The following is a 27890-nucleotide window of genomic DNA, read 5'->3' on the forward strand; positions in this document are numbered from 1 at the left end:
ATTCTGTTTTAAATTATTTTACTCTGTACATTTTTCTAGTGTTAAAAGCCATACACAGCATAGAAAGTTATAAAGAACAATGTTTAATATCAGTCTAATGAAATACAAAACATTTTCACTATGACCACAAATTAAAATTTTTAGTAGTGTTCTTTTAATCTAGTTCAGTTCCTTGATCGTACTTTTCACAGAGCTCTACCAGCAGTTGTGCCAGCACAACAGAAGGGATGGCACAGGGTAGGAACAGCAGCTGGGGGAGGGGGAAGCAGGAAAGAAGGGGTCAGAATTGGATAAACTAACCTTGCTGCTAAAGAAATGTGTCCATTATTAACATCAATACATACAGGTAGTGCTGCTCCCCTTTACTATAATTATTTATAGAAATACAGCTAAAAGTGACAGTGTACAGCTGCAAACTCAGGTCTAATCAGTGAACTAAAGTAACTAGCTAACGTGGTATTTTTAATACATTATATAAACACACATAAACAAAGTTAACTGGAAGAGCTTATCAGCAGGAAAATACTCTTACCAGTAACAGTCAATAGAATGAGTGAGGTTCAGCTTTGAGCAAAAGACACATCTGTTGAAGAAGGAGGAGATGGAGAGCTGAGAAAACTGTCATCTTCAGGGGTAGATTCAACAGCTGACAATGATTCGTAATACTCATCTTCTCCATCCAGTACTTTGATTTGGCTTGAAAGTAAACAAACAAGACTTCTTAAGTTAAAATTTAACTTTTATGAGAAAGATACAGCTTTTATACATATTCCAACTGCTATTAGATTTTATCATTATATTCTGAATGGTTCTGAGGATCAGGGAAATGCAATATCATCTTTCAGTTTCAGAGTATAGAATGATAGAGCAACTATTTGCATCAAATGGGCATTTAATTTGAGCAATGTGGCTTTTTTTGTCTGTGTATGTTCCACAAGTAGGATATGATTTTGGTATCATATTTCAGATGATGGTTTGCTGTGAATATGAGCCAAAGACTACATCATCAATTTTTGGGAAAAGCCCTATTGACAGCAAGGGGCTTTCATTTTTCTGTGATGTATGATGAGCACTGCAGTCTCATGTTAGTGCTTTTATTCCCAGAATAAAAACTTTTTTAAACTAGAGGAGGGAGAGAAAAATGAAACTAAATCTTGCATAGCCATGCAAAATTTTAGGCTTTAACCTTGACTCAAAGATGTCTTGTTCATCCAGTTACATTCAGAAGATTAATAAAATCCAGAGTAAAAAATACTGAAGGTTCTGGTAAATTCTTGGACTAAATGTGTCTGTAAGACCAAGCATCCATCAGTTCTCTCTGGTCTATGTGATCAGGCAAGAGAATATTTTGGCAATTGTATAGGAGCCAGCCTAGTTTCTTCTACCTATACCAGGTGGTAACTGCTCGTGTAGCAATGAGAACTGACTCAGTTCAACAGAGAAGGAGCAACTCCCTTTTGTGCTGTGGCTTCTGCCAGCTCCTCACATGTGCTCCCCCAGGAAGACAGAGACCCACTGTGAGTGTGCTGCTCTGGGGCTGGCAAGGCTTCTGGCACTGCTCTAGGTCACACGCCTTCAGTTCTAACACCCTTCATCTGGCACCTTTCACTGTGTGAACCACACTTAAAAATATGAACAATGCTATTTTGTTGGTAGTAATAGCACCCAGAGAGAGCTGGGGAGCATATTTTGTAAGAAACAGTTCTAGTGTCTGCAGACAGCAGTACATGCAAGTCTTACATTTGCTTCTGCAGAAAATGTCCAATGTCAATGCACAGAAATATGTTAATTGTTTATTTTTAGAAACCTCTCTAGAAAGTTTTGCATATTCTGTAATATCACAAAGGACTTCTTCTGTTTACAGTTGCTTAGAACTAGGAAGATAGATATTTACCCAAGTTTTCTTGGCTTCCTCTTGCTCCCTTGATATTCTAGAGTTCCCTGTGGAGAGGGCCAAGAACACACAGTCAAAGCAAAGCAGCAAGTCGTTAATTTTTAATTCAAAGTGATTTTGTGTTGAATGCAAGCAGATGCTGATAATATCAGAAGTCACAGCATAATTTTTTTGATCAAAGGGCTCAAGTGAGCCTGATGAAGCATGCATCTTGCTCGTCTTTGATAAACCACATCAATTATTCACCGTGAAGGCAGACATCCTGACATGAAAGCAACAGATAAAGAGCATAAGCACATGTTCAAGACGAGAGCAGAAGAACGTGGGGGTGGGGCTGGAGGGGCTGAAACAGGTATTAATAACAGAATTATTAACTGGAAACAAAGCCAGTAAAACAGCTTTATTGCCACTTTGAACTCACATTTAACTGGTTATAGTACATGTTATCCTCAGGGCTATTCAGCATTTTGGGCTGCTGACATCGTCGACGAGGTGTTCTCAGCTTCTGTTCAAGACAGTTTTCTGAACCTACAGTAAGATAACGCAATTTAGTTTTAAGCTGCGCCAGGTGCTGTGAACGTCTTAGCACATTTTCATCTGTAAACAGTCTTTTCTTCTGTCCTATTTGGTCCTGGATTTATTAGCAAGTCTGTTCTATTCAAAGTAAGCAAACAGAAACTTGGGAATCTTTGCTTTCGCTTTTGAAACTTAGTTCAAATTTTATGCAGAACTTAATTTTCACTTTTGAACATTTTTTATTCTTCCGTATATTTATATCACACAGTTCCTTATTCCTTTCACACTTTTTCTTAATATCTTCTGTTATCTAAGCAGGAAATGAGGTATATTGTGACTAGGTAGGAACGTATCATTCAGCAGCAACAAAATAGTTTTTCTACAGTAGACAGTAATAAAGCCTCTTGACTGATGAGACTTAGTCTATTATCATCATTTTCTTTATATAAAAAGGCTACCTTCTTGACATGGCTCTCTGTTTAATCAGATTAACTGAATCAGTTTGGAATTACACTTTCTTCATATAATTTGTGATGTGCTGTGAAGTAACCGTTGCTTAAAGTCATCTGGAAAGCAGAATTTAAGGATGAAGGAAGTATTTCAGAAGGGCTTCTGAGAAGAACTAACAGCTCGCTAAGTTGTGGTGGTTGTTTTTTTTTTTTTTTTTTTTTTTTTTTTTTTTTTTGGGGGGGGGGCGGGGAGGATTTTTTTTCTTTTTTCTTTTTTAGTATTGTGAAGAAAAGACATTATGGTGTGCTATATTCTATTTTACTAGGTATTTTCCATGGTACATACTTTGGATTGCAGGGTAACTATTTTCAGGGTAAGTCAGTTACTACAAGATACTGTGGGGGTAAGGAAAGGTGATTTACTTTTCAAATGATTCTCCCAATGCCTTTGACTTTTCTCATAGCTGCCTGGTAAAAATTATTTTAGTGACAGTATGAATAAAAACAAAGTTTGGCAGCACCGAAGGAAAAATATACATCTTACACATTTGCATTCCATACTGCACAAGAAACTTGCTCCCATACAAAAGGCCAGCACAAAGATCAAGTAGAATGAGTTCCTTTAAACACTTCAAAACTGAAGTTAATATGGCTTTTTCAGATGCAGGGCTCTAATCTCACAAATCCATTGACAAGATCTGGCCTTAAGGAGCAGGTAACATTACAAAGGAGGTTTATTATGCACTCAGGCTTATAGTTTGTACCTGCAATCTGAACGAGGTAGAGGAGATGTTTGAACTTTGGCCTTTTCAGCCAAAAGACTGAAAGACTGACTGTTCTGAGAGATTTTCTCTCTTTCATTTTCTTCTGCTCAACAATATAATTTTAAAAATATTAATTTCCTCTCAGTGTGCAACTGTAATGTCTGTGTGGGGGAGAGGAGCACTTGTTCTATTCCATCAGAACACCTGGGAGGGATGGTGGGCTAAATGACCACCAGGGAACTGACTGCAGAGCTGGGTCTAAAATTGAAACCAAATTTTCCAGAGAAAGGTTATATTTATCCACTAATACAAAAAAACTTTAAAATAATATACTGACACTGCTTGTTAATTTAATATCTAATGCTTCAATACTTTATACTTTCAAATTAAGTAAATCTTTATATTTTTGCTAAAGGGATTGTGATGACTGAATCAGAACCTTTACTACTTGCCTGTGTTGTATACAACCAGACGAGGCAGAGGCTGTACCAGACAAAACTTCTGAGGAAAGTGGGTGCCCAAATAATATCTGTTTCTTTGAATTTTTTTTCACAATGATTCAGATAGGATATAAATGCAATTTTGTTCTCTTTGAAGTCTGAAAATGTTGCAGAAGACCTGTCATAGCTACATTCTAGCCTCTCTCTGCTTTGAAAGTTACTCAAATTGATCTTATAGCTTTCTCTCAGGACAGCAGGGTCTGCAATCTTTGCAAGCAATATTTTCAGTCACAAAGCCATTTGAGTTTTTTCTTACAGCAATATAGTTTTTGAATACCTCTCCATGATTTTTTTCTTTTTTTTCTAGAAAGAGGCTGGTATGAACTCAGGTACTCACTGTTTTGCATAATTTCACATACCTCTCTGCAGCTTGCCAGAAGTAAAAACATGGCACACAAATATTTAGAATTTTTTAAACAGTACAATAATATGATGGAGTAGGTTTTTTTCCTTTTCCCTAAGTACTCTTGAGGCCTTCATTTTTTTTTTTTTTTTTAATATATAGGCTGGGGGGTTTTTAATGTCTTTTATTCATTAGGACTGTGAGTCACTAATATTTTGCTCTACCCTTTTATCCTGACACTTAATTATTTCTGTGTATCCTATGGGTGGTCTGCAGCTTGTATTCTCCAAAGGAAATACCCTTTCAGTGGGCTCATTTGTCTTAGTTGCGCACTACATGAACAGTACAAAATCTGGTAACATTTATCATAAACTACCATATCTGGAGAAAATGGTATTAACATGTGCTCAACACTCAGCAGCTGAATAGGCATTTTAAATGCTGTTCTAAAATATTTTCTTTAATGACAAACTATAAGCCACCAATAAGAAAAAAGTCACTTGTAATTTAATAGCAATAGTAGCAGCACCAGTATCCTTAACAAGGTATTGTCTATACTGCACAGAAATTGTGCCAAATGCCTCTGGCATGTCCAGGCTCCTTAGTTTGCTGCAACTTTAGAGACCAAATGAGAGGGTGAACATATGCACTTTCTTCAGGTTGTCCTTCAGCACCACTTTTTAAGAAAGAAATCCGACCCCTTTTTGCCCGGAAAAAAACCTTTTCTTGTAACTCCGAGCACAGAAATTCCTTCGGTTACAATTTCTTATTTGATAAATCCCTTACTGCAGAGCAGAAATAACAGAGAGCAGGCAAAATGCTTTCTGCCAAGTGCACTATGTCGGCTGATCTAAGTGTAGGGTAGCTGAGGTTCTGGGCATCCTTGTCTCTCTTGAGCTCAGAGAGGCTGACGTGGGTGAGCAGGTTCATGTGGATGCTTACCTAAAGACACCGCAAAATTGATGTGGCTTACAGTGAAGGGAAATAGAAACAGGCTACTGGATCAATCTGTTGGAGTAAAATGTATTTATAGGTAAAGAAACTGATGGTGTTTCTGTTTAGTCCTTTATTACCACTGTTCGTTATCCTTTTTATTTCTTTAATACCTAAGAGCCCAAACCAAAAAAAAAAAAAACCCAAAACCAGGACTTGAAGAGCTCACAGATGAAAAAAGATATATTTTTTCAAGTAAATGTGAAGTCAAACATTCAAGATACATTTTTATGAACTGGGAATTACATAGTTGGAAAGTTGCGTCTACAGGAGAGACTTGGGAACTGCAGATATTCATCTGAATATGAAATAGACTGGGTGCAAAGAAGAGACTACTCAACAGAAACAGAAAAACAGTTTCATTGTTGGATACAGAATTATTTTAAAGTGCATGCAATTAAGGGCAGAATGTTTTGAGAACAGGAACAGTTTGAACTCTGAAAAATCTGTTACATGGTGAGAAATGTAAGACTGTTCTACTTCATTCTTTTCAAAAGAAGGTGAAGAGGTGATATGAAACAAACACCTATATAGAAGGTGGAGGGTTCTTCATATTCAAAAACAAACGTCTCACTAACTAATGGTCAGAAGGAGGAGAAAATTTTAGGCCAGAATACAGCACATACTGAAAGCAATCAATTAGGAGAAAAAATATTTAGCAGTATGATGGAAACTCAGGTTGAGCCTAGAAGCTTTTAGAAAAGGCATCTTTCAACTTAAGCAAAAGTTAAAAACTATTGAAGATGATACAGATTACATCTAGCTTAACAAAAATTAATTTCTCTAATGTGATTTTTATCAGAAGTCTCAGTCTGGAGAAGATCTGTATTGATCTTTTAAATTCTGGGATATAATTTCTGAATTTCCATGTGATCTTTGTTTTCTTATAGCTGAAATGGAAATATTTTTCTTCAATTAGCCATCATATCCATCATACTGACATTTTTAATGACATCTCTTGGCTTGGAGATGACTAGTGCATTTCTTGTATCTTAACTTATTTAGAAGGTTTTTCTGTTTAAAAATCCATCCTTTCCATAAGCTGCAAAGGACTCTTTCAGAAATGCACAAACTACCTAACAGTAAAATTAACAAAAGACTTCAAACTGTTCTTTAGCACTGACACATGGACTTTTGCATCTAGGATTTGGGCCCTGACTAATACTTTAAAAACAGTAGTGGGAAAAATATATTTTTGTAATGACTTCCTATGTGGCAGATGACTTCATTTGATATTCAGTGAAGATCTTGTCTTAGATGTCCTTATTGTCCTGATTATCCCAGGATGGAAAACATGGCACTGGGCAGCCATGTCAGAGGAACAGAGTCATCAGACTGTGCTTGCTGAAACAAAGTTATGGTCTCCATAAACTCTTAATGACTAAACTCTTCCTTCAAAAACCTCTTGATGCTGATAATCTTGCCAAACATTGCTAATTTTTTCTATATGGAGAATTCTGCACAGAAATGGTGAGGAAGCAGCTTAACTGCATTTAGAACTTATAAAATAAAGTGATGTGAATCAGATTGTTTTAAGGGTGGTGCAGCACATCTGGGGCTCTTAACACTGGCTGACATCTTTTTTTTTTTTTTTTTTTTTTTGCAAGGAATGCACACAAGGGTTCTTTGCCAATGCATCAGTGTCCCAAAGAGGCTGTGTTGCCAATTCCCTTGCTGAAGGGACTTCATCCACCACAACAATACTAAGGAGTGGAGCTGAGCACATTCATTTTCCTTCTGAAGCCATTTACCCAAAGCAGGTTTGGGAAGGGTTAGTTTTGTCTCCTTTTCTGCTATAGGTGACACAAACCTAGTATCACAGGAAGGGTAGTTTTTTCCTAATTACTCAAACAAGGAGATTTGGAGTACAAGAAGGGGCAGTTTGTTAAAAAAAGGTAATGGGGCCATTTAAGGAATCATACATATTATTAACAGAGTAAGCAAATAAAATAGAGAAATCACTATGACCAAGAAAAATAGTAAGCATGTAGCTGATTTCCAATCTATAATATCAGACGAAACATGAAAGTGCAACCCTTAATTATAAGCAAATATTAGCACAGACTCATGGGATCTCATCATAACATCTCAAGGTCTACATTCATGAAAATTTAAGCAATGTTTAAAATCATGTTAATTTGTTCTTTGTTTGTTTCTTTTCCTGCCAGTCTAATTTATTCCAAAAGACTTTGGTTCTCAAGCCTGGATATATTGATCATGCCTATGTAAAGCATTGTTATAGCCTAGGGAGAAGACTTTTGTGGAAAAACTTGTCTTTGTTCTCCTTTGATAATTTATATGTTTTTTCATGTTTTCAAGTTTTCAGTTTTGAATCATTTTTCAAGGCAGCAAGTAAACTTCACTTTTCCTCTTGAAGTCTTAGGCAAATGCAGAAATGACCTCACAGACAATGATAATACACATCCTCCTCCTGGACTGGATGCCAGTGGATAATAATGTGCAGCATGTTGACTTCAAGGAATAGCTGCATTTTCCTGTGTGCTATGCAAGTCTGTTCAAGGAGAGGACTCAAGGGGCTAATGATTCTGGTCCCACTCCTATCAGTGTTAAATGTGACTGACTGAACATGACTTACGCAGTAAAAACGGCTGCAAATAAACTAGACTTCATGATTTTCATTATTTCAGCTTTATTTTTTAAAAGAGTGATTTACAAAGGGCACACAATGCTATTTGGCTGAGTGTTAATACAAATGTATTTTTCTTCCCTTTCTATTGCCATGATTCTCCACCATTTGCACAAATTCATATCATACCTTATAGGCAAAACAGGAGTGAAGTGCAAAATGGGAGTAAAATGAAATGTGTGCCTGGGATGCAGAGTGAATAGTCTAGCAGTTAGTCCTCACTGAGCTCCTGCTGCATCTGCCTGCCATACTCAATTCTGTTAGTGCAGAGCCATATTCAATTCTGTTAGTGCAGAACTATCCTGCACATCCCTGTACTAAGCTGCAGTCAGTGTGACTTTAGTATGAGCACACATAAAGAGATACCTGGCCCACACCACAGGGTATTTGTACATTGCCTGTTAATGCTACCAACTATAAAAGTATCAGAAACAAGGACAGGATAACAGGTCTAATAGGCTTCACAAAACACCTACTGTGATCTGTAGCTTCATTTGGAAATAATGAAGTTATCTTGTCTATGCGACATATTATAAATTCAATTATATTATGGTAGTTCTGCAAAAATGCTGGAGGCTGATAGGAAATAAACACACCGTCTCTCTAAAATTTTTATCTCAGTACAGGCTAAACCACACCAAGAGACAAGAACACAGGGTAGGAGAGAATAAAGAGCAAGACACCTTGCTGATTTGAGTAATGAGGTATGTCTTCATTATGTTCTTTTCCCTTCTGAGGTTAGTAAGAGGGAAAGGAGAAAACTATAGGAAAGAGGAAAAAGACAAAACCCCTCCCCAATTAAGTAAGGTACTGAGAAACTAAGGAAAAAAAGAAAAGGGAATAAAAACCATTAATGTGAAGCAGTAGAACCTATGTACTGGCATCACAGGATTAAATTAATCTAGTAACATCAGGAGCCTGGAGGCATATTGACATAATACTATTAACAATTGTAATTCTCTCCAGAATATTTCATGCTTACTACCAGTAGCTTCAAATCTCCACAAATGTTCAGTAAGGCCATATATTCTGTTGATAGAATGAGATCTAGTATGATGGGAACCATTCTTGCCACCAAATTCCCTTGGTCCCTTCCTATGCATAAGAGTGTCCAGGAATATTTATGGGGGCTGGCACTCTTCATGCTGCTAGTGACAAGCAAGCATGGAAGGAACAATAAATCAGATGTGCTTTGAGGAGTTACAAGACCTTAGTGCTTGCTAACTCACAAAGTATCTTACTGAATCTTCACAGAAGTGTTGCTAATGGAAAGGATGGTACTACTTTAAAAAAAAAAAAATTAATGCTTAGAAGGAATGATTAATCCTTAGCAACTCGAGTATACTTAAAGCTCTTACCTGGATGCATTACGTAAGAATAATACATTAGATTTAATATTTTTTAGTGTCAAATATTTTGTAGTCTATAGCTCAAATGTAGTTACCTGATTCACTGAACACACAGAATCTGAAGGAGTAAAAAGATATTTTATATCTTTCCTATGGAAAGATACAAAATAAAACGAAACCAAGCTTCACTATCACCTTGGATCCCCCACACAACTGCGGTGAACTAGAATTCTGTTTATTCAGATGGAGTGTGCTCATAGTGCCAAGAGCCATAGACTGCTAGGGAAATTAGTGTAGCCTCTTTGATGTCATGTGCATCCCAGAATCTGTAACACACTGCTGAAACTGTGAGCATATCCTTTTGTTTATAACGCTAAACAGAACCATTTGAATACACACACTGAAAGAACTTGTAACAGAAGCAATGCATTTTCTTCCACCCAGTGATTCATTACATACGGCTTCATTTTGGATACTGCAGTTATGTGCAAAGCCATATGCTTTAGATTATAAAGCACACTACGCAAATCATAAGTTTTTCAAGATGGTATGTAAAGGCTGTTTTTGCATCTGTTTGTTGCCAACGACCCAGATGACACTGTAATTAGAACAACAAATATTTTATGTGAAATCAATCATTTAGCTGTCTCTGAACCCTGAGACAATGGCTTTTAGATGCATTTTGTTGGGAAACAAGATCCATAAATAGTTAGAATCTTGGCTTTTGCTGGTTTTTTTCTTTCCAGCAAAGTTCTGATCCTTCAGCAACTGTCAGTTCTTTCAGTTTCTATTGTGAGTGATTTGACTGTGGAGGGAAAGGCAGAGATTAAACAAAGCATACCAAAGAACAGAACTATCAGTGACTAACACGGGTAAGATTCAAACCTGTCAGCAAACAGCACGCTTCTACAAGTATGGTCCTGAAGATGTTGAACATACAGAAGCCCTTATAAGCCCTGCACATAGTAACATCTAATAGTGGGTTCCTGAGGTGTGGCAATTAGTCAAAGTCCAAGAGGTTGACACAAATGCAACTGTTACTTCAGGGAAAAATAATTCATGCCAAACCATCTGAATGGCAGAAACTACTTCTGGACAATGCAGAAAACTTAACTGATCATTATTTTTCTTTCCCTCCTCAAACTTTACCCAAGGTGTTTGTAGCAGTTTTTAATTAATTCATAAAATCATAGAATGGCCTGGGTTGGAAGGAACATTAAAGACCATCTAGTTTCAGCTCCCCCTGACACGGGCAGAGACATCTTCCATTACACCAGGTTGCTCAAAACTCCATCTAGCCTGGCCTTGAACACTTCCACACATGAGAGATCTACAACTTCTCTGGACAACCTGTTCCAGTGCCTCACCAGCCTCAAAATAAAGAATTTCTTTCTTGTATCTGATCTAAATCTATTCTCTTTCAGTCTGAAGCCATTCTCTTTGTCCTGACACTACATTTCCTTGTGAAAAGTTCCTCTCCATCCTTTTTTGGTACTGAAGACTGCAATTAAGACATTCCAAAGCCATCTTTTCTCCAGGCTGAAGAATCCCAATTGTCTTATCCCTTCTTCATTGGAGTGATGCTCCATCCCTATAGTCAACTTGGTGGCCCTCCTCTGAATTTGGACCAACATTGATGCCTTTCCTGTGCTCAGAAACCCAGAGTTGGATGCAGTCCTACAGGTGGGGTCTCACTAGAGCAGAGCAGAGGTGCAGAATCACCTTCCATGATCTGCTGGCCATGTTCTGAGGATGCATCCTATAATATAGTTGGCTTGTGATCTTTTCAGAAGAGACAGTTACTGATGAAAACCAGATCATTCCAGGTATGCTTCAATTACTACGTATCACAGCCTATTTCCTAGTTCTAGAGGATCTAGTTAATACAATAGCCACCAGGTGATAAAAAACATCTATCTCACACTGTCATGTGAGCTAAGTGATGTCTCTCTCACTGCTAGAGCCATGTTGTATGATCAGTACAAGTTAATGAAGAATTTCACAGCAGAAAAGCCTACCAAGAGCAATTAAATATGAAGAGATCACTTCCAGATCAAGACATCCCTGAGTGACAAACCATGTTTGGCTGGAGAGCGTTCTGGGCAAATATCTCTGCTTGCCCTACTTTTGTACTATACCCTAGGCTTTTCCTCTTGGTTACTGTGAGAAAATTAGGATAAATAGGTTTGGATGGGACTGAAAATTTTCTTTTTTATGTGTGGGTGGGTTTTTCTGTTTGTGTTTTTTTGTTTGCTTTGTGTGTGTGTCTGTGTGTGTGTCTATAAGGTTGCTAGTATCCAAATGACCAGGAAAGAGAGCAACTTAAAATAAATAAACTCAAGCAGAACAAATGCCTAAGAGGCACTTGAAATGGAGGCTGAGGTAACTTCTCACAAGGCAAATATCAGAATCTTCACTGTAAAAATATTTTAAGATCAACTTTAACTGTTTCTGGCAGGAAGGTTGTATTACACTTGCTGCTTTGCTAGCAGTGCACCAGATCAGCCTGAGCTTCTGGAAGGCGGAAGCTGAAATTCTGTGCAAAGACAAAAACAAAGGAAAGCCAGTAATTCTTCAGTTTTCTGCATATGCCCCGTTTTCCCTTCTCCATGAATTTTTATCTGAGGTACTAGTCCTAAAGTAGAAACACCTATCCTAGGGACACTACACAGGCATCATGCACTCAGAGGCTTGCCATGGCGCAAGCCTGTCTCTTCAGCATTACGCCATGGTTGGGACTCAGACTGTTCATGCTGTTTATTTATTTAGTGAAGTTAAAGAAAATAGGATCAGAAAGAATCTCAAGTGAATATTTTGTCCTTCCCTGTCTTCCAAAGTAAAACCATGCACCATGTTGGAGGTATGAGAAATTTTCAAAATTGCTCAGAAACAAAAGCTATCAAAAAAAAATTCTCACAAACACAACATCAACAATGGAGCAACCCATAATACTTCTGCACAATAAGATGGCAGTCAGTTCTTCGAAGAAGAATTAGGATGATAATTTAGTCAATACGATTAAATAAATAGCTTTGGCAACTTTAAAGTACAAATCCTAAACAACATGACAGTATCATCAATTTTAGAGATAGTCTCCAAAGCACATTTGGAGCTACTCATACACAAGTTTTCAAACTGAAGATTGTGGATCTTAAGAGCTGCATCTCATATGCTAATATGCTTCAGAAAACTCACTGGACGCTTGGCACTGATTCACCTTGCGGATTCTAGCTAAGAAAAGCAAAGCATATGGGGAAAAAGATGAAACAAACATGAAAAGTAAACAGTGAGATTACTTTTAAAAATAGTCAAAACATTCAGTGCATTAAAGAAGAGTAACAAATCACAAATACTTTCCTAATACTACTTGTCTACAGAGCCAACTACTGAATTTGCCAAAAATGCATTGTACAATTGTGGGGAGTTAGTTAGTGCATGTAAAAGTAGGGCAGGAGGCAATCTCTAAGTTCACACTCTATTAAAGATGTGTTTCATAATGGTCTGTGTTTCAGAGTTGCTGTTGTAGCATCTAGCTTGGATACATTTAAAGGTAATCCCTCACCTTCTTCCAAACTGTAATAATAGCATTTTTATTCCATGCCCTCAGAGATTAAGCCACTTGATTGACTTTGAATTCTGGACACACAGGAAATTTGTATTAATTTAGCATAATGATGAGGCGCAATAAAGGCTCTGTGGAACCACAACAACATGGTCTCTAAGGTTTTGTTCGTTACAGAAACACAATTTGCATATCTAAAGGCTTGAAACCATGGGTCCATATTGATACAACTAGTATCTCAAATTTGAGTGTAGCAGATTCAGCATATATTTCAAAGACTAAATGGTAGAAGCCCAAGATAAAACTCTCAGTAGATTTCTTCATTAAGAAAGAAGGTCTTTTTCTGAATTCAAGGTAGTTGGCAGCAGTAACTTTTAAAGGAGGTATGAAAGCAAGCTTGACTGAAGATTGTAAAAATACCACTAGTTAGGTATTTGCTTCCTGGTGTTGCTACAGTACTTTGGCCTGACATTTGTAAATGTTGGAAGTAAAGGAGGTATCTTGGCTAGATAAAGGAAACTAATGCTGCAGACCTGAGTTCTACAGCAACCCATTTCTTTAAGGGGTTGTTAAGTGCTACTGGGACTCTCAATTAGTGATAGTTCGGAAGTGATCTACAGAGCAAATTCAGGCCACTAAATTCTGAAGGAATATTTTGAAAGAGAAACTGAAGAAGCATAAGCAAACTATTCAGTCAATGTCAGATTTTGAAAAATAAGCAGGAGTAGAAAAAACCTTCAGGCTTTAAAGATGTCTGTTAACCTGTGAAAGAGCATCTAGGTGTGTTTTTTGTACTACTTCCAAATCCAAATCACAATCTTTTATTGACAACTCACACTATAAATCTAGTGGAAGAATGCTAGGCACTCAATGGCTCATCATTTTCAGTGGTGAAGTTCCTTATCTTTCATCCTGAAGTAGTGGGAGTGTTCAGTAATACCAAAGTAAATTCAGAAAACGTAGGAGAGATCTTTAAAGAAAAGTGAGGGAGGCCTGCAAAGAATTCCAACCCTGGGATCTCAGAAATAATATAGCAAATTTAAGCTATGTATTTCATGGTACTTAGCAACACCACCTGTAGTAAGAGTTTGGACAGTGCAAAGCACACAGAATATGTGGAATTTTCAAGCAGCCTTTCCTAAATGCTTCTAAGGAAAATTTTGGTTAAGATTTCAGCTCATGGGGGCAGAGGAAGATGTACACATATGTGCACATATACAAATAAAGTAGGTTGACCTGCTGGTATTATAGTGATTTGCCTATGTGACAGTATGTTGTTTTGTTCTAAAATCCCTGTTCTTTACAGGGCACAGCTCACATTAATATATCACCTCATTCATTCTATTCCCCTCTGAACACAATCCTTGTACTTGAGTGTACTTTTTTTAAATGGTAAATGCTATGGAATTAGATTCTTTATTTTCTCTCATAAATACATGACTAATTCAAGTGACTTTGATGACATTTTATTCCTCAGAACTTGATTAACTCTTCTATGGCAAAATGAGCATTGATTTCAGGGTTCAAACTGAGGCACTGGAAAGGCTGATTTTTAAACACAGCTTACTCCTTTGGAAAAATCAGGCTCCTCCATGTACCGTGCAGGTACATGGAATTTCTTGTCACTCCAGAAAGTACAGGTTAAGTGATTTCTGGAATTTTTTTGTGAAGTTGATTTGGAGACATTTTTCACCTCCTAATTACTCCAGATATTTGATTTTTCTTTAGCCCCTTTCTTACAAGTCTATGCTAGATTCTTGGCTGCTATTGAACAGCATATCCCTTTAGAGTAGCTTGTGATATAACATCAAAATCTGTTTGTGTCCTGATTCTGTACTTGGATCTGTGGGTATTGCAGAGTATACAAAGTTTGTGAATTAACACTTTATTAATTATTGTGCACTAATTCCTTGTGTGAATGACACAAGGGCCCCACAGAGTTACAATATGAACAAACTGGTGCACTGCAAGTGTACCTATTGTCACAGAATGCCACTTCTGATTTCTCTCTTTTGGATAGCCAGGAAGTACGGCCATATTAACATAACTCTCTTCCCTAACATATCCTACTTCTCAGTAGGACTAATTAGCTTAGGCACGGCACTGCACTCATCCAGCTATACTGCCTCCGGGGTCTGATTCACATCTAGCTTGAGCAGCTTTGCAAAGCACTGGCATGCATTGAGTTGCTATATCATAAATTTATATTACAGCTTACTCTATGCTAACTTTCCCATGGAGACAAAACCTAAAAATCAGCTTTACCACTGTGAACACAGTCATCAAAATCTCCTACTGAAGTAATGCCATAACAATAATGAAAATATCTTGGCCACAGTAGGAAGGCTTGTATCCTGAAAACACTAACATAGGTTCACACCTTCACTACTAAAACTAGTTCCTCTGAGGCCAGCCCCAACACTAAGCATATGAGTACAAGGGAGAAAAACTGGAAAGTATCAGAAAAACACCTTGATATTAACGTGGCTTAGAGAAGATTAAAATGAAAATGTGAAGCAGAATTTTAATTCCAGCCCTTGGAAAGGACTATCTTAATTATTCCCATTATTAAAGGGCACTATGAAGCAAAAGGCTATGGGCAGAGAGAAATGTGCATTTCTCTTCACTTGTAGAAGATACAGTAAATTTTTAAAGTTCATCACTCAGTCTATCTACACAATACTCAAACTAACTAATGAAGCAGTTATAAGGCAAAGATAATTGAGAGCCATATACTTTCTACCAACATACAATAATGTGTAAGAGTACTTAAGGCTAACCTTTGATGAAGAATTCTTATGCTAGGTTCTTCAATAAAACAAATGTAAGAATAACTTGTGCTTTCATGGAGAGTATGAATCAACGTGTAGCTGCTTATCATTGTCTAAATTAAATGAATATGAGACTGCTGGGTGGACAAAAGCAAATTGAAGATAATCAGCAAAATTTACATTTTCAAATAATGTATAAACCACATAAATTACTTTAAAGAGACCCATAAAACTATCATTTTTGAAAAACATTTAAATTATAATATAGAAAAAAGGAAAGAAACATGACTTGCGAATGCTAAATTATAGTTGATTGTTTGCTTTCACAAGGTAGAGCAGGAGATTATCTCCCTCTTGTCACATTTCATTTTTGATTAGGTCATTTTGCATTATTAGTAACTTCAAAATGCAGGCACAAAAATAAGATGTGCCAAAGATATTTTTTCTTCTCTGAAGATGAAAATTAATAGAAGAAAACTATCTATAACACTACATATAGGAAAACAAGATTTTCAGTTTTTACTGCAAACACTCATTCATGCCAGCAGTTTATATGAAGTCAATGTGTTATCCCACTGTGTAACAATTGATCATGTGAAGCCTTATGAGATGGCACTAATATTCCTTAAAATGTTATTTTTAGTGATTTATCCCTTTTTCTTACTCTCAATCAATAATAAAAAATAAATTGTTTGTCCAAAACAAATCACTGTTCTTTCACCATTTTGTTAGCATTGTTCACAATATTGTTTATACAGAACCATAAATCCTTACTTCTATTTGTAAAATACATAGGAGAGGTTAACTACACTTATCATACTTTTTTTGCATTCTGCAACTCAATCTCTCCTATTAGGACTTGATCTGGAAAATTTATGCAGAAGTACAAAATATATTAGGCAGCTGTTTTGTCATAGGAAGTCTTAGCTTTACATGTTTTGTGTATTTATTTTTCAGAGAAAAAGGACTCCAGTTACTAGGTTTCAACATAAACCCTTGCAGACTAGAATGTGTGCAGGCTGGCTACACAGCTGCTGTGTGGCCTGTGAGGAGGAGGTGCCTGTCCCACCTGACAGGGCCAGCAAAGGGCCAATATCTTTATTACACTCCTCCTTCTTTCTCTTTCCTCCATGGCTGCAGACAGCCAGGACTAGGATACCCGTTTGAACACACACAGAATGTGAGGGATGAATTTCCCAGTTACCTCTGCTGAAGTATTAAATTCAGATGTCTAATTATGACATTCTAAACATTATCATTACTTATTTCACTGCAGCTCAACGCACAGCGAGGAAGAGAGAGTGTAATTCCTGCTATGAAGAGCTCCACAATACATTGCTCCCCTTATACAAGAAACAGCAGTAGCTTATGCCACTGTTCTAGAAAGACTTGAGTGCCCAAACACTAGCTGGGATCCTGGGCTCACCAAAAGAAGGCTGAGCTCATCAGAGTTCAGTGAAACACCAAGGTAAGAGAGGGTCCAAGGGGACCACAGAGCTGAACGACAGCAGCTCTTTCAGATTACCTTTTCTAGTTTTGTTTCTGGAATGAAAACAGCCAGAAGCAAATGTTTCAATGTCCTATCATGTACTACACCACTTAAGAGGTGGCAAAGTTTGTTTTTCACGTAGAAACAGAAGGACAAAACCAATAATCCGTATAATTTTATTTTATAATTTTAAAGCATTTATGGCAAACTTGTGAATAAGAAGTACTGTGCTGCTGCCAAAGTCTGACTATGATGGCACCCAAACACATTTCTAATATCTACTAAAAATAGAACTTTGGCAATTTAACTTAGAACATCAGAAAAATGTGCTTATTGTGCATATTCAATGAGGGAAAAAGTCAATGATGTCACAAAAACTGACTATGTTTTGGATTCTGGTTTTGGTTCTATTTTTTTTTTTTTTTTTTTTTTTTGATGGTATCAAAAGATGGCATTTGAAGATGAGAAACTATTGAAGTAGCACAAAAAGTCAATAAAATGATCTCACTATACTTGCCAATGTGCATAAGAGGTTTTATATTTAAAAATAGCCTAGTATTTAGATATGTAAGTTCTAAATGGCATTTAATGGATGAAAATGCCTAAAGATTTCTGAAAGGTGCTCTTACTTTTTGACCATTAGCATTCTGCAGCAGAATAATTTAAATCTTCTTTCAGTTCTGGGTACTCAAGATTACAGTCCTCCTTACTTCTAAAGTGGAGGAAGTTCCTCCTCTGTGGAAGAGAAGCATCCCAATAAAAATCATAAAACACAGCCATCGATGGGCTCTGTTCAGGAAGTGCCACAACCAGACAACTGCAGAGTGTCTAACCTGAGTTAGAAATTAATGAGGCTTCTTTTTCATCAATTGTTCCCTCACTAATACTGGAATTTTAGGGCAACAGAAACTTTTTTAATGTGTGTGAATTCAGGTCATATTAACTAACAGTTTCAGCTGAAATAACATGAAAAAACTTCAGAGATGTTGAAAGAATTCATTCTGGCATCTCAAGAAACAAAACATTTTGATTTTGTCACAAGGGGACTCCTTTCCCAAAACAGAGGAGGTAGTGCTGCCACCCCTGATATCCAAAAACTCAGTGATTAGGCCATGTTCTTAGATTGTGAAAGATGTAGCTTCAAGCACCTCCTTTAAGTGATTTGGTACAGGGACCTGAACCCAAATATCATGCTTCTCAGGAGAGTAGCCTAACTGCTGGTTTAGAAAATATTCTTAGGTAGGTTTCTCTCAGCCTCATTTGTTGAAAGTGTTCCACTTTACATAAAGTAGTTAAATATTCATTCAAACAGAGACTGAAAGCCAGGTGCTGGCCCCCTTTTTCTCTGACTACTCAAATTACCAGGAGCTCAAGTCATTCGCATGCTCTCTGTTTCTGTGGCCTACTTACTATTTAATGTACATTCCACTGATGGGAGAAGGGGAGAAGGAGAAAATGCTGTCTTCTCTGAACTTCTGTACTGGCCATAGGCATAGCCCAGACCAGTGAGAATATGGGTTGGTGAAAGTTTTGAGCCTTGCCTTTGGAAGGACGGTATGCAAGGTAAGAAATGATCACTTTCTAACACATAGAGTAGATTTTAAAAAATAGTTTAATGACAAGAAACAGTATTACTTAAAGGGGAAAGAAGTGAGACATCTGCATCTATTTGTATCCAATGTTTATCCCTATTGGCACAATTAATAAAAGCTATGCATAAATCACACAAAGATCATTAAATCCACTGGCTCAGGCTGCTGACTAATTGGTAAATACACACCCGATAAAAATGTAAAATGTATGCCAACTCCACATTGTAAAGCTGTTTTCTCACTAAGAAGTCTCTGCTTCTCTGTGGCTTTTCCAACAGAGCTTGATTTTCACACTTATTGATCTTAGGGAAACAATAATGCCCAGAACAGTGACAAGAGGCCTTAGAATAGGAAAACAAAAAGCAACTCCAACTCTGTCTAGCTTACAGAGGCCAAGAAGTTTACCATCCCATGCCTAGGGCAATTTTCTAACACAGCCATGAATCTAAGGTCTGCTGATGCCTGCTCTGTACAATTAAACAGACTGTTTTAGGCACATCAACTCTTTATGAATGTGGCCTTCAGCACTTGCTTCTGCAATGTTGCCTTCAAGCAGTCCAACATGAAGCTATCACTGCTTAGCAAAAATTTGCATCTTTTAAATCTATCAATTCTGATAAATTAAATGTCTGGGAACTATGCAGGCCTGTGCAGACAGGCAACCAAACACTACCAGAATTAGACATAAACCAAAACTAATTATTAAAAACATGACAAATATGAGAGTGGCTGAGGCTGGAGAAGGTCACAGAAGACCATCTCCACTCATCTGGACAGGATGAAGAGTTTGTGCTCTCAGAACATTCTCCTCTTCAGAAGAGGCCAGCACCTAGCCAGCCACAGATAGGGAGCTCATCAAAATGTTTTAATACTTATAATACCTGTGCCAAAATCCATGGAAAGCCTTAAATGAAGGGTCTTTTGCTACCATCACTGAAGACTCTGTGGACAGCCTTCCTGACATCAAACAAATCCAGATGTAGAGAGGCCTTGGGAGCTAGCCCAATGCTTTGTCTGGATCTGACCTCAAGTTTTCTGTATTTACATTTTTTCCAAAACATGATTTAGAACAGATGTCACTGGACACCAGAGCTCTTCTCCAAGGCTGGAGTAGAAAAATCATAGGAAAAGAGGGAGATACAGACCAGCTCAATTTACATTACATGAGAATACTGATCTGCATAGCAAAGAGAGGGTAGAATCCACACATTTCTAATTTTAGTTTAATTAGACCCTCAATCAAAAATCAGTGCTGGTTTCCCTCTATTAAGGGTCAAGCAAAAGGTTTGGTTTGATTTTGAACAGCCTTAGAAACAAGTGTAATATTTTGGTTTGGGACCATCTCTGCTTGTAGTCCCTATTTCTGCCATTGACTTTGGCAGTGCCTGAACAGCACATTAAAAGCACTTGCCTCACTTACAGTGTGCATGTTTGAAACAAAGGATGAAATAATGTTGAAAAACAGTATTATGAAACTGATATAGATTTAATAGTGGCTAAATGAAAGAAATGGGAATATGAAACCTCCTTCTTCTCTAGACAATGTGTGGTGAAATAATCTGTTTGCAATGGAGGGAAAGAGCTCAAAAAGAAACATTTGGAAACAATACAATGACATATGGTCCCATATGTTGAATCTATAATGCTTCCTAATTCCTTCAGGGTAAAATTCACCCTTCTCCTGAACAAATTCCAAGTAACTGAGATTTGCCTGAGAGTACTGTAAGAAAGACTAGAATCTTCCCTCCATAGACAGACAAGAGAAGACTATGAAGCAGCTTCACTGCAGTTGCCATTTTATCCATGGCTTGAAGTGACATCCATAATGTTTTTTGATCCTTTTCTGGGTAATCATAATTGCTGATCCACAGGCTCATCCTCATCTGCTCTCCTTGGCTGAGTCTACTCAGGGCACGCTTTCCCTATAGGGTGCTCCGTGCTAAAGAAAGCATGTGCTCAGCTTTCTGAATCATACTAGGACAGCAGCATAGCTGGAGTTGCTTTAAAAGTTTTGTATACAGCAAGCTGCATGTTGGTGCTGATAAGGCATCCTCAGGGCAATTATGCTCTGAGCTGTTTTTGGTGATGCCTTTATAGCCCTCAGGTTTTTGAGATACAGGATTTCCACTCATAATTCCTGGTCCTAAGCTGTTCACCATTCCCTGGATGAGGGAGCGAAAGAAGAAAAAGCTTGCAAAATCTGGCAACAGGTTTTATCCTCTTAGCAAATAGATTCTGTAAGTGTGCTGAACACAACTGGTTAAACATCTGTTCATCAATGAAAAGCATCTCACATTCAAATGCTCTAAATTAAATTGTGATATAATAATTATTATTGGATTTATATTGGGTGGCTGCATTACTCAAGATTGAGTAGGCAACTGCCTAGGTAAAAAAATTACTGGAAGTAGTTAAGCAGTCCCAGTTCTGTTGACTCCTCACAGCTCTGGAAAGCCAGGCTACCTAGAGCTACAGTACCACTTGTAGTTTTCATCATGTAACTTCATACTGCAATACCTCTGTTTGCACATGAAAGGAAAACTTTTCTCACAACCCTTATTCTTATACTCCTTGTTGATGGATTGTTCCAAAATTCAGGTGCTCCAAAGATGGAATATATTGCTTTTTGCCTGGTCATTAAAGTGAAGCTCAATGCCCATTTTAAAGGTCATTTAAGCTGTTTCTTAATTTGCTTCATTTTTGTCATCTCTAGTCTGTTTCAGGTGCTAGTAATTAGCTGCATTCATTGACCTATTTTGTTTGTATACAAATAGTTTTGAAATTATACATTATCAATGTAATGCATTAGTATTATTGTTCATACTCCTTTAAAATGTGTTAAATACCATGCCATCCCCAGCCTGCTAGGAAAAGACATCTTTGCATCTTGTTTTTGTGTTTTACCCAATTGTTGTGGTAGTAACAGGAATTACATGAGAACATTGGAGGGAGTAGCACTGCAGCAACTGGCATTTCCACTGACAAATGACCTATGAAATGATGCCTAGATTTTTCAGTTCAGCTGAAGTCCGCCAAGAGAGAGTGGAACTCAAAAGGTGAATTCATGACTGGTATTAGAGAAAGATAAAAAATTGTAAGAGATACGAAATGAGATTAATCAAGCCACTAAAAAAAATCATTTAGCAGAAATCCTGCTGTGAAATGGGAATAAAGGCAGAAAAGCCTTCATCCCTGATTTGGTTGGTTGAGGGAACTAGGCAATATGCTGAAATCAAATAAATGTTTTTCATTTAATTTTCCTTTAACTATGATGAAATAAAGCATAGGCTTATTATTTCCTGTATTCCTCAAAGATACCTTTGTTCTTCACTTTGTAAGTGAAAGCTTGCATTAAGAGAAATTTCAAGGGAATCATAGCATGGTTAAGGTTGGAAGCGACCTTGAATATCGAGTTCCAACTCCTCTGCCATGGGCAAGGACACCTCCCACTACACCAGGTTGCTCAAAGCCCCATCCAGCCTGGCCTTGATCAGTTCAGCGATGGGGCATCCACAGCTTCTCTGGCCATGCTGATATTGTTAAGTATTACATCCTCCATAGACCACAGACCTAAACATACACAGAAGCATCTTCCAGTGCCCAGGAACAAGATGAGGAGGCTGAAGAAATTGCAGACTGCTTCTCTGAGCTGCTCTGTAAATTGGCAGGATGTGAGACCTAGGAAAGACATCTTCCAGCATCAGACACCAGGTGCAATACCCTGTTCATGTAGCATGATAGCACCTGAACCACAGGAATGCTTCAATATTCAAAACCTCTTTCATGCTCAGAGATTCATGAGAAGTGTCTCAGACTATGGTTTGACTTTGCACACATTGTACAAATCATCAGTAATATTTGTATCACTTGACACATAGCTACCAGTTAGTTGTCACAGTCTTCTGGAAGCCTTTTCTCAAAGGCAGAAAAATCCACATGTGTCTGTACTGAGAACCCCAGTTTCAGGAAAGGTGCAAAAATGGCCAATAAAATGATAGTGTGTCCTGCAAAAGATCTGGCTGAGTAAGGAAAAAAATGGCTGTGTCAAGTACAGTTTGAATGAGTTTTTGTTCTTGAGTATTATCTGAGCTGACTGAGATGCTGCTTTGCTACCTTAGCAACCCAGCTGCCCAGCCCAATAGTGCTGTCCTAATGACACCGATCCACAGCAAATACTAGAGCCTTGCATTCAGACCTGTAAATATGAGGTGTTACACAACCTAGGCTTACAGAAGGGATTTCTATTACACAGAGGTGTTGGAGCTGTTGGGACACTGGAAACCACGGCCCTAAGGCAACACAGGCACTATCCTAGGGAAGTAGTGTGTGCTCTAGGATTAGCATCTTTTCAATGCAGCTCTACTCATCTGGGCTCATCTCCAAGAAGTCCACCAGAATATATATTTTTTTTTTTCCCCTGGAATACAGCTATTAATCTACCATAAATACAGAGGGGAATATGATAAGGATGAGGGCTTCAGATTTCTGAGTCCCCCCACTAAAAGCAGTAAAGATCTTTTAAATCCATAGGCAGGGATTAGGAAGTACTTTGCTTCTCCAGCTGGAGGACAGGGCTAAGAATTATCCAGACAAGAAGTAAAAAAGACAAGGATGGTTGTAAAGAAAGCATTTAGGTTCAGAACCACAATAAACTCCAAGAATAAACTTCTGCCCAGTCAATTTCTAGAGGGCACTACGCTAACGTTAATGCTGATCCAAGATGAGTTTTATTATCTGATAGATACAGAGTCAACAGTACATCCTAAATATATACACAAGTACTACACACACTATAGGAATGAAAAATCTTCCCTCTTTGGGAAATCATCCTGTCTTGAAGGGAAAAGATGATTATCCCTCTTCCAATCACCATCATTTGCTCTTCCCCAGCTCTCAAAAGGGCCATGAAGGCATGACTACTAGAAACCATTTCAAAATCTAAACCAAGATGGGGCTGAGGAGGAAATGGTATGGGGAGGGAAGGATATTTATTTATTATTATTTATTATTTATTATGTATATTTATTTCCAAAACTACTCATTGTGCCACTTGCTTACTTCTCTTTGGTTCTTGTCTCTGCTTGTCAAAGTGCTTACCAACAAACTCTGTTTATTTGGTGTCTACAACACCTCTGTCAGAACGTGAATTGGCATCAGTAGTGTGTCAGCCTGTGCCAGTGATGCTGGTCAGTCTCCCCCCACTGTAATGCTGACATTATTATTATTTTTTTAAAATGTGGACTTGACACTATCTGCATTAGCTCATCACCAATACTCAGAAAGTCATGTCTCTTCTTCTTTAATATTTGGAAATACTTAAAGAGTTTCAGGAAAATATTTTCATGGAATGTTTGATGTAAAAAATGCTCCAAGGCAGATAGATTTTTCCGGTTAACATTTCAGAATTGCTTCAAGACTGAATGAACCATGTGATGATATACTTCTATGTTTTAATTTTCCAGCTGGAAAATGAAAATGTATTCAATAATTAAAAGGTCTTTTACAAAATACACAGAAACTATTTAAAACAGTACCTGGGCTATTCTGCAGGAAAGTGAACAGAAAAAACCCACACCTGGGATACTGTAGCCACTCAGCAGTCCACAAAACAACTTCAGTGAGTTTAACCACATCCTTCCTTTCCAGGAAGACCATGACTCAGAAGGCACAGAGCCAATGCACTCTTGCCAGATATTTGAAATGACAACTGAGAAAAAAAAAGCATTAACTCACACAGAACAAACTCAGCTTCTTCTAGATGGACCCAGGCCGGTACCTTTGTGAAATCATCCTTAGACTGACTGCAAAGATGGGGCACAGTGTCCAAATACTGAATCTACTTAATATTTCCTGGAAGAGGACAAGAAGCAGATGGGTCTACATCCCCACTTATCATCTGTTGGATTGGGTAAACTGGCTTTACATACGTACAGCTGGGAATGTTTTACAGCACTCTCCTTCACATCCTTTCTCTAGTTGTCTGCATTCTTCCTTCTACATCAAATTGCCTCTTGTGATAAGAGGGCAGTTCCTGGACAACGTTGCTCCATGCACACATGGAACAGCTGGTATACGCTTAATGTGTGGCTGCACCATTTTCTTTAGAATGGTGTAGCACTTTTGAAATGGATGGAGGGCTGCAGAAGAACTGTGATTTGTTGATCCACTGGCAAAACAACTTTGTCCTGACCACTCTGATATAGCCGAAGGGAACACAGCCGCAACACTGGAGGTTTATGCAATCTGCTGAGTGCCTTCCTGCCTTTTACAGCAGAATCACTGTTGCCTTTAAGAAGAAAACAGTCCACTGATCAGAGCCCATTTTCTCAACCTGTGGAGGGCAAGATTTGCTCTATAGTGATGACTACTTGCTGTAGCCATATAGAAACACATAGGAACCATAGACCTACAGGAAAGAATTAAGAGTCTGAGCAATGCACAAGACTAAGCAAGATTCAACATTTCAGACTTTTCTCTCCACTCTGCCAGGCTCAGCTGTGTCTCAGACAGCTTTGTTGAACACATATTCTTCAAGGCACAAACGAAGAAAAATCACTCCAGTTATTCACAGGTCTTTTTCAGCCTGCTACAGCAAATTATTAAGTTTATTCTTTCACTTACAAGACTCTGCAGTACCTGCAAAATTTGTTACAAGCTCTCCCTGTTTATTTTTCCCATATTTCAAAGGAAACTTTTACCTGCAAGCTAACTCCTCTGTTAAAAGTATACACTACCTTTTAATATTTGTAACAAAGACTTAATAGAGAACTGAAGGTCTACAATCTTAGAAATAAAGAAACTCTAAATGTATCTCCATGATACATACATGTCTAGCTATGGCTGATTTGTCTGTGTGGAGTTAACTGGCACTGCACTAAAGCTTCTAACTCCAGTGCAACCAGAGCCAGTTTTTCTGTGCACTTGCTACACTGCCAGGAGCACACATCCCAAGGTACTTATACCTACAAATTCCATAACAGTGAAAGACAAAAGTTTACTCTAGCCCAAAGACATGGAAAACTTGTAACACGTCTTGAGTGCTCTTGTCTAAGGTTTTCTTCGAGGGAGATGACATTTTCTTCACCCACTGCTACAATCTGCACACAAGACTTGATCAAAATCCAACAGGGTTCCCATGAATTAGCTATTTTAGGGCCTAGACATGTATGCTTAGGCAAGTTAGAAAACACAGGTATTTCAGCTTCTTGAGTAATGAAAGCGAACCTCTGTATTAAAAGCCGGTAGTAAAGCTGATGGTAGTTTTCAGTTTTAGAATCACATGAGATACTCAGAAAGAAAGGGATAGTCCAGTGATACTGTGAAGTACTATGCAAACAGAATTTGGCCCAGCATATGCACTCAGTCTCAGTTACAATCTGGGCTTGAAAAAAGATTCTTAATTTCTTTAAGAATCAGATCTTAACTTTGCAATGACTTCTTCATCCGCATGCAAGATTTTAAAAATAGGACTGGTGTTTCCTTTAATTAGTATTTGATACAGTATTAATATTCCTATTTATCTTTTACATGCCATATGGATTAAATTCTCATTACTTTTGATCTTAATACTTTTAAAATATGTAAATCAGCAGACAGACACCCTCTTTAAAGCAGTGTTTGCACACCACATCTATTATTGCCTTGGGCAAAAGGAAAATATCTGCATTGCTAAAATTCCAGAATTGTGAGGAAATCCTGAAAAATCAGATATTAAACTGATCAATCTAGATGAATTATGTAATGACCACATAAACTGCAGCTGTTTAGATTCAGCTGTACCTAAAATTGACATTAAAAGTGGCCAAAGGCCATTAAAGAACATGTACTTAAAAGGGATCGATGAATTTAATTGAGGAAGGAGAAGAATGCTTTCACAGGTTGAGCTAATTCCAGATGCAATGCCACGGAAAACACTGTCGTTTTTTTTAAACTCATCTTTAATGTAAGACATTAAAACCACAATGATTTATTTTCCAGTTTACAGAAGATACTGTTATCTTAATTAATCTATTGTTTTTCCAACGTTATGGTTAAGCAGAAAGGAGGAACTTATGGGACTAACCAATACAAAAAAGGGGAAAGAGGATACATGAGACTGCCCTCTGTTCACTCTGTATGTAATCTCCAATGATATGGGAGGCATTTGGATTTAGTGTTGGATGAATATAGTTCATAAATGTATTAGTCTGAAAACAAAAGTCTATCCAATAATTTTATGTTTGCTCTTATAATATATAATATTTTTAGCTAGCCTTGTCAAATTTCTCTGCCTACATTATACTGCTGAAGTGTATGCCGAGAGTTTTCAGAATAAATTAAGCAAATGTAGTTGTGGAAACCAGACCTTACTCAGTACTACCATGCTCTGACTGAGAGGTGGAGGGAGAATGCTGAGCAGCTGCAACCACATTGCATGCCCCAGAGCATGTGTGCAGTGCCTGCGTAAGGTATCCATTCCCTACCTTTCAGCCCTGAAAAGTCTGTGTCTTTTGAGAAATACCACATGAAAATTACATGAAAATGTTCTGGTTGGGAAAAAAAAAAAATTTTTGCTCCTCAGTATCAGGAAAGGCATATTTGGGGAAATTTGGCACAGCAGGGTCCATTTAGTTCCTCTTATTTTTATTTTTTTCTGATCTTGTCCAAAATCCACTGGGACCTTCTCCACTGTCTTGACTAAGCTCTGAGTACAGGCCAGAAACCTGACAGTCTGATGCACACCAAGCAGAAGGTCCACAGCAATGAAGACAATGAAACTTACAGAAGTCCACCCTGCCCCCCCAAAAATCCGCAAACCAAAAACATTTTGCCCTCGTTCTGAACAGTCTAGTTTCAGGCAAAGTCTATACCAGCAAATGCTACCAATGCATTTATTTCTTGACATCATCTGGACTGGCAAAAGTCCTCAGCCAGAAATACTGTTGGTTTTTTCACCAGAACAACTCAATCCATTTGGCAAACTGCTTTTAAGAATTTCTTTCCTATGATGCATGTCTTTCCAGAAAGGAAGTTTGCTGTCAT

The 27890-nt window shown here is 37.8% G+C and overlaps 1 protein-coding gene across 1 annotated transcript in view; it reads right to left on the bottom strand.

Annotated features, from left to right (window-relative positions):
* Positions 1-560: 560 nt before the first annotated feature.
* MYO3B (myosin IIIB) overlaps positions 561-27890 on the bottom strand; it is a gene marked incomplete at its 3' end in the record, with an annotated part of 190620 nt that continues 163290 nt past the window's right edge. Inside the window, exons 34-36 of the mRNA XM_083864590.1 lie at positions 2316-2422; positions 1895-1941; positions 561-696 (exon numbers count right to left, since the gene is read on the bottom strand). Coding sequence (XP_083720716.1) covers positions 561-696; positions 1895-1941; positions 2316-2422 — 290 coding nt within the window. The remainder of the gene's footprint in view (positions 697-1894; positions 1942-2315; positions 2423-27890) is intronic.

Source organism: Zosterops lateralis, assembly GCF_965231275.1.
Source record: "Zosterops lateralis genome assembly, chromosome: 7".
Lineage (NCBI taxonomy): Eukaryota > Metazoa > Chordata > Aves > Passeriformes > Zosteropidae > Zosterops > Zosterops lateralis.